We start from the raw sequence: 18,391 nt of genomic DNA on the forward strand, positions 1-18,391 counted from the left end.
TTTTTCAGCTGTAGGAAGGAAAAAAATAAACATTTAGTAAGCACCTACTTTGTGCTAGACTCTATGCTTAGAGCTTTACAAATATTGTCTCAGTTGATCTTCATAACAATTTTTAAGTAGGTGCTGTTATTATCCCCATTTTACAGATGAGGAAACTGAGGCAGTTAAATGACTTGCCCAGTAAATATCTGAGCTAAGATTGAATTCAGGTCTTCCTGATTCCATATTTTATGCTCTATCATCTCTACTTTTTTTTTCTAGGGATATTGTGAATAGAATAATTATTCTTGTTCCTACTTTTAACTAGTAAGTTAGGTTTTTAGAAGAATTTTAGGTTGTGTGGCAGATGTGATTATGTCTTAAGGTTAACTACAGATTGAATGTGCTGCAAATGACAGCATTCCGAATTCATCCTTACTGCCATAACTATTGCAGAGTGGAGTCAGGAAGGTCTAGGTTTAAGTCTGACCTCAGAAGCTTACTAGGCTTGGGACCTTAACCAATCCCTTAATCAATACTTGCCTCAGTTTCCTCATGTGTCAAACTGAGATGAGATGATCATGGTCTCAAAACCCCAGTGTTTGTAAAAAATGCTTTGCAGATTTTAAAGCACTGTGTGAATGTGAATGATTGTGGGGAAATCAATTATTAAGCATTATGTACCTAGAGGTAGATAGCACCTGTGGAGGAGTTGTGGCCAGTGGGAAGGAAACTTTGGGCAGGAAAGTTACTGGAAAGGGGCCACAGGAAAGTAGCGTGACAAAAACTTTCCAAGAACAATGATTTGATTGTGGTAAGAGTGAGGTGAAGAATTGTACGAGCGTGGGAAGCAAGACTTGTCTGGAAGAAGGGTGGTTTATGGTTCAAGTGGCAAATCTATTGGTGAAATTATTGAGAAGATAGAGAAGGAATAGGGGATGAGTAATTATTAATACATCAATTATTTTTTTTTCCATTATGGTGAGTATCATTAATGCTATTTAGAAATTAATTAAATTTTCATAAGTAATTGGCCACTAAATTTAACTAATTTATTGGTACTTATTGAGCATAGTAAGACTTAGACCTAATATAGACATTGTAATCTACATACCGTCAAGGATCCTAAGATTTAAAGCAAGGAAGATCCTTAGAGATAAACTATTCTAACCTTTGGATTTTGTAAATGAAAAAAAATGGAGGCCCAAGGATTATAGAGCATCAATCTGAAAGAGTTATTAGAAGCCAACTAATTCAATCCCCTCATTTTATAGAGAAAGAAACCTTGGCCCAGGGAATTTAAATCATGAACCCACAGTCATATAGATATTAATGTAGGTGAATTTAAGAGACTTGCCCATTGTTATACCAAATGCAGAACAAGTAACACCAGATTCAATATTTTTCCTCCTATATTTCAGATGCCTCTATGCAGGTACATTTTTATTTATTGATTTATTCATTCAACAAACATTTCTTGAGCAGCTAATGAAATAGGGAAATCATATATGAGAAACACTCTGAGGAAAAGCATCATATCCTGATGTGACAGATTCATGGAGAACATAAAAGAGACTCATAAGCTAACTCATGGCTTTGTTTAAAACAAAACTAATGGAAACATAAAACCAATGACATGGCGAATTATAGAACTCTAGGGTTTCTCTAATTCAAAGATTCTTAACTTGGGATCAATGAACTTTTTTTTTAACATTTCAGTAAGTATATTTCAATATCACTGGTTTTCTTCACAAATCTATGCATTCTATTTCATGCATTTAAAAACATCCTTTTGTGAAGAGGGCCCTAGGATTTGACTATTTGCCAGAGGAGTCCATACAGTAAAAAAAGGTGAAGAACCCCTGTCCTAAGTAGTTAGTAGTGGTATCAGGATTCTTTAGAGACTATCAGAGTGGGGGTGAATAATTTGCTCAAAGAGATCTCTGTGATTATCTTTAGGTATATGGAAGATTGTCCTGTGGAAGATGCATCCGATTGGTCCTTGTCCTTAAAAATCATAACTAACAGAAATGGGAAGAAATTATAAGAAGACAAATTTGGAGTCAGTGGAACTGAGTGTAAAATCTGATTTAATAAATGGGTGGCCTTAAGCAAGCCAATTTACATTTTGAGATTTTAATTTCATCTATTTTAAAATCAGATGCTTACAACTTGTTGTCCTTTTAGAATCAGTTTTCTTGGCAAAGATTCTTTAGTGATTTGCCATTTCCTTCTTCAGCTAATTTTACAGATGAGAGAACTGAGGCAAACAGGATTAAGTGACTTCACCATGGTTACATATCAAGTGTCTGAGGCTGGATTTGAACTAAGGAACAGGAGTTTTCCTGACTCCACTCCTGGCACTATGACTCCACCTGGCTGCCCTAAAAGAGATCTAGATTAGACCATCTATTTCAACTCATATTCCAAAGGAATATCATAATTAGTGGTCATCTGGCCTCTATTTGAAAATCCCAAGTAAAATAGGTCTACTTCTTCCTAGAGGATGGCCCTTCAAAATCTTGAATACAGATATTATGGCTCCTCTGAGTCTTTCCTTTTCTGGGCTATAATATCCATTTTCTTCAACCAATCCTCTTATGACATGGATTCAAGGCTCTCTTCCATTATGATTATCCCCACAATGCTTTATGTTCTCCAGTTTATAAGTAACCTTAAACTGGTGTTCTCTGTTCTATTATATTTCCTTGAGTTCCATTTTGGCCTTGTAAATGTTTGTTTCTTTTCTACATAAGCAGTTATATAGTTGTACAAAGGAGAATTTTAGAGTAGAAAAGTATCTTCTTCAAGGCCCTCACATATTTACTGGGGAACTTCATAAAAAACACTGTGTATATTGTGCTGTGACGACTTTGATCTGAGAGTTACAGAACAATACTGCTTGGTTTTTAATAGACCAAAAATTTTAATTCTCTTTTTATCCTGGGTAGAATTTGGTCCCAGAATTAATAGTTCATTTGTAGACGGGGAGGCATGTGTCAATATTCGTCAGCTAGAACAAAAGGCAGAAGGGAAGTCAATTAATATTTACTCAGAATTCAGTGGACATTTGACCTATTTTAAAATGACATAAAATTGGGACAGAGCCCAAAGTCAAGATCCCCACAAATTAGAATGATGTGCCAGACCTAATAGATGAAATGGTGATAAATGCAAATGCTGACAATTGGGTTTAAAAAAAATCAACAACATAAATCCAAGATGAGAAAGCTCTGGTTTGACATTTCTTGTGAAAGAGATCTTGGGTTTTTGGCTCAAGAAGAGCCAAGAATATGACATGGGCTTCCGAAAAGGCAAATAATATCCACCAATGTCCAGAAGGAAAAAGCTACTCTTCTTTGCTGCAACCCACCCTGATGATCAGATTACATTTGGAGTACTGTGGCCAGTTCCAATCACCATTTTCTAAGAGCATAGTTGTAAACTGGAGAAAGTTTAGAAGATGGTGACTAAGATAATGAATCTTCAAGGCTACGCCAAATAAAAATAGGTTGCTTTAATTAAGTATAATTAGTGTTGAGAAGAAAAAAATTGGGACATTGGACAAGTTGTGACACGATAGCTTCTCCAAATACTTAAAGGATTTTCGTATTAAGAAGGTTTATTAGATTTGTTCTGTTTGGTCGTAAAGGAGAGAACTCGGAATGGTAGATGGAAGTAGTTCTATGGTTAGTGCAATATCTGGCACATGATAGTTGAAAGGGACCATAGGTCTTTGGTTCATAAATAGTCTTCAGGGCATCATAAAACTGCTTTGAATTGCTACTGTGAATGTAAAATTGAATTTCATTTGCTTTCTTACTGAGCCAAAAATTCTGCATCTCTCTAAACTTCACTTGTATTTTACTTTTAATGGAGTCAAACACTGCTTTTTAAAGAGATAGATGAATTGTTTTTTTGGTAAATTCTATGAAGTTCTCATTTTTCATTGAGCAGTTTCTGAATTTCTCTATCATTTTTTTTTCAAACCAGTCTCCTAGTATCTGAGCAGCCTTTTTAAGGGCTGCATTGCTCATCTCCTGACATAAGGAAGGGGCTAGAAAAGGTGCCTCCAAATTTTCTGCTTCAATCACCTTAACTCTGACCTGCTTACCAAGGCAAGCAGGGATCCCATCCCTAAAGTCAAAACACACAAAAATGTACAAAAACTTCTGCAAAGATAATTCTATTCTGATTCACCTTTGGTATAGGTATGCGCATTTATGGACAACAAGAAATCCAGTAGAACTAAAAGATGAATATCTCTTATTGTGAGAGAATTCAGCAGATATTACATCCAAATAGCAGCCCTGAGTGAAACAAGGCTGTCAAATGAAAACCAGCTTACTGAAGATTAAAATGGAGAGTGCCTAAAGGGCAACAACTAGAATATCATGGGGACAACAAAGCTCTTTTAATGACTCCAAGTTTTCCACAAAAGTTAAGACCCACCGTGGTAATGCGAGCATTCCATTGCTATGGGTGGCAAAACATGGAATCCAATAGTCTCTGAAGAATTAAAAAAAATAAGTAACAAAGCTTGCCAACCAAGGGATATTTAGCCCGAAGAAAAGAAAATTAAGAAGATGGAGATATTCAAGAGTTGTATTCAATATTTTAAGGACTTTTAGCTGATAAGAGAGCCAACTCATTCTGTTTAGTCCCAGAAATTAGAACTAGGCTCAAAGGGTGCAAGATTCAAAAGGAAAGATTTCAACTAAATGTAGGCAGAAACTTCCAATCTTATAGGAGAAGAATGAGTTGCTTAAGTGTTAAGTTGCCTGTCACTGTAAGTTTTAATTCACTTAATATGCATCTAATATGTGCTAGGCTCTCTGGATATTCTGTGACCTCACTGGCTTGAAAATTCCCTCCAGTGATGTATATTATAACCCATGCATAGTTATAGTCATTATGCATGATTTTTGTCCATGGCCTTTATATCATAGGTATATGGCCAATATCCCAGAGATCCCAATTCCAACATTCCTAGATTTCTCCTGATGTTGTAAGAGAGCCCATTAACTGGCTCTATTATCTCTTGACATAGGAATAACCCATATATTTCATTGATATCATCTTTTTTTTGGACATTCCCCATGGGTTATAAGTTGTTGCTTGCTCACTCACCCACCATGTTCCTCTTTTTCATACTTTGCTGCCATTCAGAAATACCAATGTTGGGTTGACATTATAAGAATAGGTCTTTCCTTTCATGAGAAACTTAGAGTCATCATTAAGAGAACTTTGCAAATTTCTTTCTTTAAGAGAAAAGCAGACAATTCATTTTATTTTCCTCTGAGGTTTAGGAGTTTTGATTCACAGAACATTCTTTCCATGAGTTTGAGGTAGGGCTGGAGGAAGCACACACAGGTCTGAATAGAGGTGTCTTTTCTTTTCATGCTTTATAGGATTGTTTCCTCATTACCTTTTTGTGGATACCAATTGTCACCTCCTTTCTTTCTTCTTTTCAACTCGTGGCCCAGCTTGTTGTACATTTGTTTTACCTGTCCCAGATATAGGTATAAGCTCTTTAGATTTTTAATCCAAATGACACAATCAGGGTAATGAACATTGTCTATCCACTTAGTTTCCTGTGTAGGTGGATAATGAGATCAAGATATTTTGAGGGCTTATACATGTTTTCCAAAGAGCTCTATAGAGTTCCCTGGCTTGATGCAATGAACACAAGCTTATTTACAAATCTATAGAGACTCTCTCTTCAACATGGACTCTGTCCTGGACCTCTGTAACCATGTTGATAACACCTTTGATAAAAATGCACCATCCTGTTTTATGCCTGACCAAATGTTTATGTCATTTAACTGGGTTATTCCTGTTATGTTGTTCAAGTTATCTCCTATTTTGGGCCAGAACTTGAAACAAGGTACTAAGTGGAATTGTTGAGAGGTTATCTAGTTTAGCATGGTTCAGTATGATTGATTTAATCTAACAACAAATAATGGTTTCCTAGTGATATAATGATTGGTTTATACTCAGTGTACAGCATATAAACTGAGACTCAGAAAACCCTCAGAGGCAGACAGAGAAGACAAACGACTGGAGGCAGGAGCTCAGAACCAAAAAGAGAAATTCAATTTGATCTTCGATCTTCCTGGTGGCTGGTCTGGCCTCCTGCATTTCCCTCAATAAGACCAAAGCTAGATTGAAAGGCTCTCCATTAATCTGCCCAGCACCAGGCAAAGAGATAATAAAGGATTTGGACTTTAACCTCTGGCTACTCTTGTGGTGATTACTGAACTGAAATGAAGGCTGCTTCAAAGACCCCCAAGAAACTGAACCAGAGAACATTACAATCTCCAATGCTTTTGATGTGCCGGTGGAAAATACCTCATTGAAAAATTTTATATAGATATTTAACCATTGGAAATATATTGCTACAAAAATATCAAAGATCAAGAAGCCCAGAAAGAGCCTTAGTTAACAAACATTTGACTTACTAAATAGAGAGAGATGATGGACAAAGGCAACATTTGATCAGGATATAAAGTTATTTGCAAATACTTACAATGAATAATTGTGGATAACTATGAGCAACATCACCCTATAAAGCAGAAAGATAAGAAGGATAAAACTAGTTTATTAAAATTTTTTTAAAGACCACATTCTTTTTCCCCTAGACTGAGAAAGTTCAACCCTCCTTAGGCAACTTGGTGTCTTTCTCCTAGTTCTCTTCCTCACTCCACCTCACGGGGATCACCATATTAATTTTGAATTTAGTGTAGACATCAAATGGACATCAAACTCAATGAAGTTCATAAATCCAGAATTCAAGAGATGCCCTAGTGTCAATCTCCCAGCATCAGGGATTAGAGGTGTATATCATCATGCTTGGTAATGAAACAATTTTTTAAAATTTTGTTAAGTGATCTAATTAAAGAAAGTCATCTCAAGGGTCCTTGAGGATAAAAATAGAAAGAAGACACCAAATAGAAGAAAAATGAAAAAGGTTTATAAAAGTTATCATAATAAATTTTCTGTTTTTTCTTTTTTCATTTTTTGTACTTAATAGTATTTTATTTTTTCAATTACACATAAAGATAGTTTTCAATATTCATTTTTATAAGATTTTGAGTTCTAAATTTTTCTTAATCTCTCTCCCTTTTTTCTCCTCCCTCCATAAGACAGCAAGCAATTTGATGTTGGTAATATACATGTACAATCATGCTAAACATATTTCCACATTAATCATGTTATAAAAGAAAAATCAGAACAAAAAGGGGAAACCACAGACAGAAAACTATAACAACAAAAGTGAAAATAGTATGCTTCTATCTGCATTTATACTCCATGGTTCTTTCTTTGGATGTATATGACACTTTTCATCACGAGTCTATTGGAATTGTCTTGAATCATTACTGAGAAGAACAAAATCTATCATATTTGATTGTCACACAATGTTGCTTTCTGTGTACAATATTCTCCTTATTTTCAGCTCACTTCGTTCAGCATCAGATAATAAATATTTTTTATTCTGATGGAGCTACCACAATTGGAAGCTAGAATCACAGTTCTTGATATGTTTATAATGGAGCAAGGAATGATTATAAGAAACAAAGATAGGAAAAACAGACAGATTGGACCAAGTGTATATAAAGGATATCCATGTTGGAAGAGACACAATTGTGAAGAGATTGAGGGATCAATATGAAAGGTATCTGAAGGAGGGGAAGATATGGAATGGCTCTCATTTGTTTATTCATAATTATTAATAACACAAAAGGGAAATTGAGGTATCAACAATCACTGATTTACATTATATGCTTACTCATCTACATATATAATCTTAATGATATGTCATCTTGATGATCATATACATGAATAGAGGGTATTTTCAGTGAGAGAATAAGGAAATATTTATTAAGCACTTATTATGGATCAGGCCCTGGGAATATAAAGAAGGGCAAAAACATGATCCTTGCCCTCAAGAAGCTTATTCCAATGGGGAGATAACATTCAAATAATAACGCACATAAATGATAAATTCATGGTAGAGGGAAAGCAATCCTGGAAGAAAGATACCTGCAAGGAGGAGAAGGAGCTCACAGGGAAGGACTGGGAAAGGTCTCCTATAAAAGGTGGGATTTGATCTGATGCTGGAAGGAAATGAGGAGATAGTGATGAGGAGGTAGAGAATTTCAGGCATGAGGCAGGCAAAGTCACTAAATTGAGAGATGGAGTCCTGTGGGAAAGGAACAGCAGGCAACTCAATGTAGTGAGATCCTCGTAGAAAGGAGTAAAATATCAGAAGATTGAAAAGGTAGGAAGGACCAGATTGTGCCAGGCTTTAAATGCCAATTACAGAATTTTATATTTAGTCCTGGTGGGTAATGGTTTATTGAGAGGGGTAATGACATGGTCAGACCTATACTTTATTTATTTATTTATTTACTTATTTATCTATTTATTTATTTATTTATTCATTTATTCACTCATTTATTTATTTATTTATTTATTTATTTATTTATTTATTTATTTATTTATTTATTTATTTATTTTTGAAAATTTAATTTTATTTAATAATAACTTTGTATTGACAGAATCCATGCCAGGATAATTTTTACACAGCATTATCCCTTGCAATCACTTATGTTTCGTTTTTTCCCCTCCCTCCCCCCCCCCCCAAGATGGCAAGCAGTCCTATATATGTTAAATATGTTGCAGTATATCCTAGATACAATACATATTTGCAGAACCGAACAGTTCTCCCGCTGCACAGGGAGAATTGGATTCAGAAGGTAAAAATAACTCAGGAAGAAAATCAAAAATCAAATAGTTCACATTCATTTCCCAGTGTTCCTTCTTTGGGTGTAGCTGTTTCTGTCCATCATTTCTCCAATGAAACTCAGTTAAGTCTCTTTGTCAGAGAAATCCACTTCCATCAGAATACATCCTCATACAATATCGTTGTCGAAGTGTATAATGATCTCCTGGTTCTGCTCATCTCACTTAGCATCAGTCCGTGTAGGTCTCTCCAAGCCTCTCTGTATTCATCCTGCTGGTCATTCCTTACAGAGCAATAATATTCCATAACATTCATATACCACAATTTACCCAGCCATTCTCCAATTGATGGGCATCCATTCATTTTCCAGTTTCTAGCCACTACAAACAGGGCTGCTACAAACATTTTGGCACATACAGGTCCCTTTCCCTTTTTTAGTATCTCTTTGGGGTATAGGCCCAATAGAAACACTGCTGGATCAAAGGGTATGCACAGTTTGATAACTTTTTGGGCATAATTCCAGATTGCTCTCCAGAATGGCTGGATTCGTTCACAACTCCACCAACAATGCATCAGTGTCTCCGTTTTCCCGCATCCCCTCCAACATTCATCATTATTTTTTCCTGTCATCTTAGCCAATCTGACAGGTGTGTAGTGATATCTCAGAGTTGTCTTAATTTGCATTTCTCTGATCAATAGTGATTTGGAACACTCTTTCATGTGAGTGGTAATAGTTTCAATTTCTTCATCTGAAAATTGTCAGACCTATACTTTAAATTGATCACTTTGGCAGCTGAGAGGAGAATGAATAAGAGTGGGTAAAGACTTGAGGTTGGAAGAACAATCAGAAAGCTATTGCTATAGTCCAGATGTAAGGTCATGACAATCTATACCAAGTAGTGGGGTTTTTTTTCTCCCCAGTGGGGGTGGGATAGACTGATAAAAAATAAATGTTTATTAATTGAAAAGCTAATTTAAAATAAGCTCCTAAAAAAAGGGAAGATAGGTGGGAAAGAGAATGAATTCTACTTTGAACATGTTGTGTTTGAGATGCTATAGGTCTGCCATTTTGCGATGTCTTCAAGGTAGTTGGTGATATGAGAAATAGGGCTGAAGAGAGAGTTTCGGGTTGGATAGATAGTTCTAGGAATCATATAAATAGGGATGATAGAATTGATGAGATCATTTACCAGATAGTATTGAGGAGGAAAGAAGAGCACTGGCCATACATGTAGGAGAAGAATCAGAGGACCTGAAGACCTAGAAAGGAGAGAATTTTCCAAAGAGAGTAGTTTCCAAAATTGCCTAGATGTTGAAAAGGATAAAGTGTGAGAAAAGGCCATTGGGTTGTCAAGAGATTTTTAGGTTTTCTTCCCTCTCTAAGATATGTTCTATGTTTTATCTTCATAATGCAGGCATATTTGGAATTGGGCCTCTCTGAAAGTCTTTGATCTCTGAGAGACACTGGCAGAATATAATCCTGAAAAGGACTAGTGTCTTTAATTAAAACTAGGAGTAAGGGATAGAAAAGGAAAATGAGGGAAAGGAGGAACCAAGAAAAAGGAGATATTTCGGACCTGTTGGGAACAGAAGGAGGTTGAATTGGGAGAGGAAAAGCGAGATTTTAGGGAAAAGTGGCAGAGTAGAATGAGCAGGAGACTTACTGTCAGAAGCCCTGGATTCTGCCAACTTGTTAGCTACCTCAATTTCCTCATATGTAAAGTAAAGGATTTGAATAAGAATTTCTAAATGCTTTACAATTCTAAATCAGCTATTATGGTTCTGTTAAGGGAGGGGAAGAGAATAGAAGAATAAATTACATCAAGTAATGTGGAACCCAGCAGAAGGCATCTGTAGGGCAGGAAGGGTACAAATGATTGGAGGATAAGGAGGGGTGCCTAAGACTTGGGGTGATCCTCATTGAAAACTGTCCTCTATAAATATTTTTGTATACATTAAAAGCGTGAGGGAGATCGTTGGTGACTTTGGATAAAGGATTTTCAGTTTAATGATGAGGTCAGATCTAGTCAGATTGCTGAGTTTTGAGTGGGGGAAGTCATGGAATTTAGCTGAGAAGGGTAGACAATGCTGCCAGAATAAATCTAAGGTTTTTTTTTTGTTTGTTTGTTTGTTTGTTTTTTGTTTTTTGTTTTTTTTTTAGGATAGAAGTGATATGGACGTGTCTATAGGCAGCATAAAATGATTAAGTAGAGAGGGAGAGATTGAAGATGACACTGAGGGTGAGGATGATAGAAATAACAATTTCCAGGTTTTCTCAAGCAATATCCAATAATGGATTACTTTACAACCGATAAGCATTTATTAAATATTATGCCTAGTAAATAAATACTAAGCATTTATTAAATACTGGGGGGGGGGGGGTAAAGAGAAAGGTAAAAGCAAAACCTGACCTCAAGGAACTCACATTCTGATAAAGAGACAACACATAAATTACTGCAGACAGACAAAATCTGTAAAATGAGAAGATGCTCTCAGAAGCTCTGAATAGCTAGATGGTACAGTGCATTGAGTGCTGGGTTTGGAGTTTAGAAGACCTAAATTCAAATTTTACCTTAGATCCTTACTAGTGCTATGATCCTGGGCAAGTAATTTCACCTTGTCTACCTTAGTTTCCTCATTTGTAAAATGAGCTGGAAAAGGAAATGGCAAGCCACGATAATGTCTTTGCCAAGAAAACCCCAATGGAGTCACAAAAAGTCAGACAGGACTGACATAATCAGACAATCTCAAAAGAGCTGACACTAGAAACACTAAATAGACCTTAAGGAAACCTTCAGCTCAACTCCTCCTGATCAAAAGTTCCCTATAGGAAAAGGCACATTTTTCATCCAGAAAAATACTGTCATTTATCTTCAGGTCTGAATGGGACAAGATGTAAAGCTCTGAATCTGGAATTAAGATCAGATGCAGACTCCTATAGATGCTTCTTGGCAGTGAGATGATGGATGAGCCTCTTCATTACTATCTGCCTCAGTTTCCTCATTTGTGAAAAGGGAATAGCATTTATATTTCCTTTACTGTGAGGATCCTGGAGGTGGTGCAATGAATGGTCCTGGACTCAGCGAAGTCTGAGTGACTTCAGACATTGACACCAGATTGTGACTCTGGGCAAATCAATTTGGTTCTGTTGATTTCCGGCAAAATGGGCAGAAAAACAGAACTTCCAGATTTTTTGTGAGGATCAAAGGAGATAGTTGTAAAGCTTTCCACAACGTGTCTGGAAGGTGTTTAATAAATCAGGTTTAAAGGGACCGGCAGACCTAAAATTGCTACACCTGATATTGCGGTTTTTTCTGTTGTTCATTAATAATAAGAACTAACATTACTACTATGTGCCAGGCGCTATGGGGAATGCTTTACAAATATTATCTCATTTGGTCCTACACCAACCTGGAAATTAGGTGTTATTATTGTCCTCATTTTACCTAACAAATATCTGAGACTGCATTTGTGAAAACAGGGCTTTCTGGTTTCTGGCCCAGCGCGCTCCTGTCCTTTCCTTCATATCACATTATTATTCACACCCCTGTGAGCGTCGTCACACACCCACGTGAAAAGGAGCCAGGTGGGGACGCGCATGCGTGGTCAGAAGAGTCTGATGCGCTTCCTTTTCTCCGCCTCCTGCGCATGCGCATGGCCTCCCCCGGTGTCCGGTCCGCTTCCTGAGGCACAGCTGCGGGTGGCGGCGGTGGCGGCCGGCGTTGGCGGGCGCCGTGGCAGCTCCTTTATCCGGGTCTTCAGGGCTCTCGTGAGTGTTCGCGCGGTCCGGGACTCCACTTCTCGTCGCCCGCCCCGTCTCCGCGCCGCCCTGGGTCTGGACTGCCGGACGGCTCTGCGAGGATTTGTTTTTGCCCGGGCAAGACCTGAGGAAACCTGGAGCGGCCGCAGACTTTTGTCCGGCGCGGCCCCGGGCCGGAGTCTGAGATTCCCGGCCTGCTGCTCTTGACGCGGCTGCGGGAGGAGGGAGGAGACGGGGCCGGGAGCCCCCACTGTGTGTGTGTGTGTGGGGTTCAAAATCCACCCCCACCCCCGTCGCTTCCGGGCGGGGGGACCCCAATCCCGGGACAGCGCTCTAGTGACATCTGAACTTCAGCATCGGTGGGAAGACTCCCACTTGGAGACTCCGGTGCTTGTCCCTGCCACCCGCGACAAAACAGCGTCTCACCCCTATCCCCCAGTCCGGTCCTCCACACTTTGGACCAAAGTGGGCGGATCAAGTAAGAGTTAATTTATAGTGATCCGTAGTTAATGGAGCACCCGGCAATTGAGAGGACTTTGATATTTGCCTGGCCCGGGGTTTAAAAGCATAGCGCGCCGGTGAAACCCCCTTCCCGCAGTGATGGTATTAAATTCAATTGAAAGGCGGAGCTTATGTAAATTCGAAGGACACTTTTCATGCGCCTATTCCCACCTTATGACACTTAATTATGGTTACTCATCAGTAAAATGAGGACATTAAGCCACATTATCTATATAAGAATTTTCCTTTTCTGTCATTTTAGGAATTTATGCTTTTCTGTGAAAAGAGCTGCATTACTGAGCTTTATTTCATTTAAAATACTGCATTACTGAACTTTGTTGTTTCATAAAAACGACCTACTGACACTTGGGGTAGACCAGTTTGCCTATATTGTATGTTAGGATGTCTCTGTTAATGAGATTTAGCAACATTAGATATTGAAGTGTTATTTGGCAGTAGTGGTTTTGAAAGCATCTGAAATTAGCCACTCTGATTCTAGGGATGAGTAATCTCTTTTGTTGGTAGAATGCAGCTTACAAACTGCTTTCCTGTACTTTTTTTTTTCCCTCTCCCTCATAACATCCGGTAAGATAGATAGGACAAATAGTATTACTTCATTTTATAGGTTAAAAAAAAAGATTTATAGAAGTTAAGTAACCTGTTCAGGGTCGAACAAGCGGTAGTTGGTAGAGTTAAGACTAGAATTCAGGTTTTTTGAGTCATACATTGTTCTGTTACTGTCTTAAGATGTTTCTCATCATATATCCATTTATGATGATCAGCCTATGGGGGTGTTAGTATTAGAATGCTACTAGACTTTTTTTTAAAATCCCTTTTTGGATTTAGATGTTGATTTTTAAAATCTAGAATGTTGTTTATGGCACAACACAGTGAAAATGCCAATTTGAGTGATTCAGATTGACCACTTTCTTGTCAACTAAATAGACTTTTATTATTGAGACTGTAAACTATAATGTAACTTAGTACTTTAGATCCCAGCTTCTTAAATTGTGGGTCGCGAATCCAAATGGGGTTGTATGAGTTTATGTGAGGGTTATGACATGATTTATTATCAGTAAATGTTTGATTTGTATGCCTATTTTATATACCTATATGCCTGGGGTCACTTAAAAATTTCTCAAGATGAAAAGAGTTTGTGAATGGAAAAAGTTTAAGAAGCCCTGTTTTAGATGACCAACTTTCAAAGTGTGTGCTATTGTTATGTTTGTTTCAAAATCATAGCCCAGTACAACTTTTAAAGAAAATCTGTATGGATTTAAAATCCTGACTTTATAAAATGATTAATTACACAATTATTATTTGACTTTTCAAAAAACTAAGTTTCTCCTTTCTGTAACAAGGAAGATAAAATATTCAAGCTTTACTGTAATAATTATTTAACTTGCAAATTTCTTGTTTCAGATATTCTGTAAATGATGCCAAACGAAGATACTCAACACTCAGGTCAAACTCAAGAGAAAGATTTAAATAGCCAATCTTTCAACAATGCTGAAGAAACTACCATTGGTCCCGAAGACAATGCAGCTCTTGATAAAATGGAAGAAAGTTTCACTCCTTCTGCTTTTAATAATAGGCCATCCACTTCTTCAGTGGTTGGTATGTTTGAAGTCCCAAGAAAAGGACCGCCAGTGTTGCACATAGACAGACAACAAATTCAGTCTGTAGAACATAGTGCTCAAGCAGTTGAACTCAAAGATTTGGGAGTTGATGTCTATGACCAAGATGTGTTAGAACAAGGAGTGCTTCAACAAGTAGATAAAGCAATTCATGAAGCTAACAGGGCAGCTCAATTAGCTGAAGCAGAAAAAGAATACCATTCAGTGTTAGATGATCTCAGGTAAGTTAATACAGTCTTTAATATGGGAGTTTCTGTTTAAGAACGGTGTGAAAAAGTTAAAAAGCCATAGCATTTTAGAAAATAGAGATAATTCAAATTTACTATTTAAAATAGAATTTAGTAATTATTTTAAGTTTTATTGAATTTTCTCCTGAACAAGTTAAGATGATGACAGATTAATTTTCTATTGAACCTCTTTTTTTGACTTGCAGATTTGTTTTTAGTGTTAATGATTGATTCATGGTATCATAGACTCTATGGTGGAAGGGGTCTTAGGTTACTAAGAGAAGACTGAGGAGTCTTAACCCTGCCTCTCTCCCTTAAAACATGACTGAGCTGAACCTGGTACCTTGTTTGTCATCAAATACAAGTCCTCTTTATACCACCCTGCACTTTTTTTTGAGAAGTATCAATCATCATCATCTGCCATGGTCTTTTTTTTTTAACTGGAGGAAAAGCACTTTGTTCTTTCCAGTTATTTTATAAAAGTTTAAGCTGGGGAGAATATTGATGTGTTTTATTATTAAGTAAACTACAAGTGTGGTAGAAAGCTTGTTGAATCTGGATTGTATTTAATTTAGAAATAGCTTAATATAGTCAAGATTATTCATTTTGCATTTTAAATAAATATTTCATTTTCAATTTCAGTTTAAATAAATATATGTTCAACTTTTAGATTCTGTTATCCTAAGAGATAATTGTTCTTTCAGAATATCTTCTTAAAAAATCTTTAGAAAAAATATAAACATACAAAATTGCTTAAATATCAGGCAGATAGAATTTTAATCTGCATTATGAAAATCGAAACCTGTATTTTAGAAATAATGCTATAATAGCAATTGGCTGTATATAGGGTAGTAAAATCCTTCTCTTAAGGATGTATAATAAAATTTATAAGTTTCTGAGGTGGTATTTGAACTCGGCTTTTACAGGGCAGATTCTTTATCTGCTGAACCATCTAGCTGTTACTTTTACTTTTGTTACTGAAGAAAATTATTAAAATTTATAAGTTTAAAAATTGCCTAAGAACTTTAAGACATGTAGAACATATGTATGAAGCATAAAGTCAGGTAAAAGAACCTCCTCAGTATATACCTGTTTGATTTGTATATGTTTTTTGTTTAATCATATAAAGTAGTCTCATAATTCTAGCCCCAGATTCTCTGTGGCAATAGCATTTAAAGCATATTGAATTTTCATCTCTTAGCACATGTGGATTCTGATTCTGCTATGTAATGAACATAGTTTACTTTCTGATTTTATGATAACTGTTTTGTCAGAGGCTCTGAAATAAGAGTATAATACATTTAAGTATATGTTTCAGCAGTGTAATAATTTATCGTTAAATACCATTTACTTTTTTTTTTGTCATTTCTATAATCTAAGCAAGTAAAGTTTAAAAACATATAGAATCTTTGTGAAGGCCATGTATAAATTTTTTTTAGCTTTTGAAAAAACAAAAATATAGTATCAAGTGTGGTTTATTTGTTTTTTCCCCTCAATAGTTTTTTATTTTTCCAAGACACAGTTTCCAGCATTCATTTTTGTAAGACTTTTTGTTCCAAATTTTTCTTCCTCTCTCTCTTACCTCCCCCATTCCCAAAATAGCAGGCAATCTTTTTTGAGTTAAACATGTATAACTATTTTAAACGTATCTCCATATTTGATATGTTGTACAGTAAAAATCAAGGGAAAAAAACCACAAGAAAAAAAAAGCAAACTCTATTTTGATCCACGTTCCATCTCCATAGTTCTCTCTCTGGATGTGGATGGCATTTTCTATCCCAAATCTTTTGGAATTGTTCAGGTGTAAAAAACAAAAAAAAAAACAAAATCACACCTCATAAATTAAATCTTTTCATACTGGCTGAGCATGGTGTCACATATCTGTGACTAAAGCTGGTAGGTCACTTGAATTAGGGAGCATTGAGCTGCAGAAGGATAAAGCTAATGTGTGTGTACTAAATCTGGCTCTAATATGATACAGCCTCTTAGATCAGGCTGCCATTAAGTTGCTTGAGTTGGAGCAAATTGGCCTAGAAAGGAAATAGAGCAGGGCAAAGTTTCTCTGATGTTTAGCAGTGGGATCAGGCCCCTGTATTGTTGCTTTGGGTAAGATGGGGAGGTTCAGTCTCTCATATACACAAAATCTGTCTGTCTGTCTGTCTATGCGCCTTCTTAAAGCATCAGGAATTCAGTATATATTTTGGGAAATTTTAATGTATTTTTTCTAATTATGTGTAAAAAGAATTTTAAATATTCATTTTTAAAACTTTTGATATTCAAAATTTCTTTCTTTCTCTTTCCTTTCCTTACTTCTTGAGAAGGCAAGCAATTTGATATACTTTCTATATGTGCAATCAGGCAAAACATATAAGAATTTAGTATTGAGTAGAAATATTTACTGTCCTCTGCTAATTCTAAGAACTTTAGGTGGCAAGGCATTCTTTTCTATTTTGATAAAAAAGGTCACAAGGTTTTGATCTTTGAGATGATTTTCAAGAACTAATTTTTTTAATTTGCAAAAAGAGGTCTTTATCAGAGAAACAGGCTCTAAAATTTTTTGATATTTTATCAAAATGTAATTTTTCTGATTCTCTTTTAATTATGTCTGTTTTTGCTTTGTCTGATATCATGATTAGTATCCTTAACTTTTTTACTTCAGCTGAAGTATAATAGATTCTGCTCCATCACCATATTTTAACTGTTTCTTTTCTGTTTCATATGTATCTCTTGTAAGCAACATGTTGTTGGACTTTGGTTTCCAATTCATTCTGCTGCTATCTATTTCTGTTTCATAGGTGAGTTTGTCCCATTCCCTTTCATGATTACTAAATATTTCTACCCATCTTATTTTCTTCTGTTTATTATTCTCTTTCTCTTTATCCTTAAAAGTTTGTTTTGCTTTTGACCATTGCCTCTCTTAATCTGCCCTCTCTTTTGTCATTCCCAGGTTCCCCAACTTCCTTTCCCTTGTCTTCCCTTCCTATTTCCTTACTGGACAAAATAGATTTTTATACCCAGCTGTGAGAAACTTTTCCAGTTATATATAAAATAAAATTTTAAAACTTTTTTATAATAGGTTTTCATTTTCCAAAATACATACTATTGTGTCCTGCTTTCTAGAGCCCCAAAATTGGGGTGACAAAACATACTGTGCTTTCTAGAGCCCCCAAGCTGGGGTGATTAAAATATGCCGTCTTAGTGGAGAAGTGATGAGGCATAACTTCCGAGGGTGGGGGAAATATGGAGTCTAGTTATTCCCAGTTCTTTCTCCTTTTTATACCCTCATACTTTATGTAACCAAAACAATGCTGGGCATACACTAAGTATATACTGCTCAAATGGGATCACATAAACAACTTGCTATTGTATGTAGTTTGACGCCTGGTATCATTCTTCTGCCTAGTATCACTCTGCTTCAATCACAACACAGATTTTCACTACTTCCTGACTTCCCAAGAAGATGAAGAGCTCTTAGGGGAGGTAGGGAGCTGAACCAGACATTTTTAGCAGGTTCCTTTTGGGCTGAAAGGTTTTATACCTT

At 36.3% G+C, this 18,391-nt stretch overlaps 1 protein-coding gene across 1 annotated transcript in view; it reads left to right on the forward strand.

Moving 5' to 3' along the window:
- The first annotated feature begins 12,416 nt into the window (after positions 1-12,416).
- Positions 12,417-18,391, forward strand: part of ERCC6 (ERCC excision repair 6, chromatin remodeling factor) — a 110,857-nt gene continuing 104,882 nt past the window's right edge. The window contains exons 1-2 of the mRNA XM_051981881.1: positions 12,417-12,963; positions 14,409-14,844. Of these exons, the coding sequence (XP_051837841.1) occupies positions 14,420-14,844 (425 nt within the window). The 5' untranslated portion in view covers positions 12,417-12,963; positions 14,409-14,419. The remainder of the gene's footprint in view (positions 12,964-14,408; positions 14,845-18,391) is intronic.

Source organism: Antechinus flavipes, chromosome 2 (assembly GCF_016432865.1).
Source record: "Antechinus flavipes isolate AdamAnt ecotype Samford, QLD, Australia chromosome 2, AdamAnt_v2, whole genome shotgun sequence".
Taxonomy (NCBI): Eukaryota; Metazoa; Chordata; class Mammalia; order Dasyuromorphia; family Dasyuridae; genus Antechinus; species Antechinus flavipes.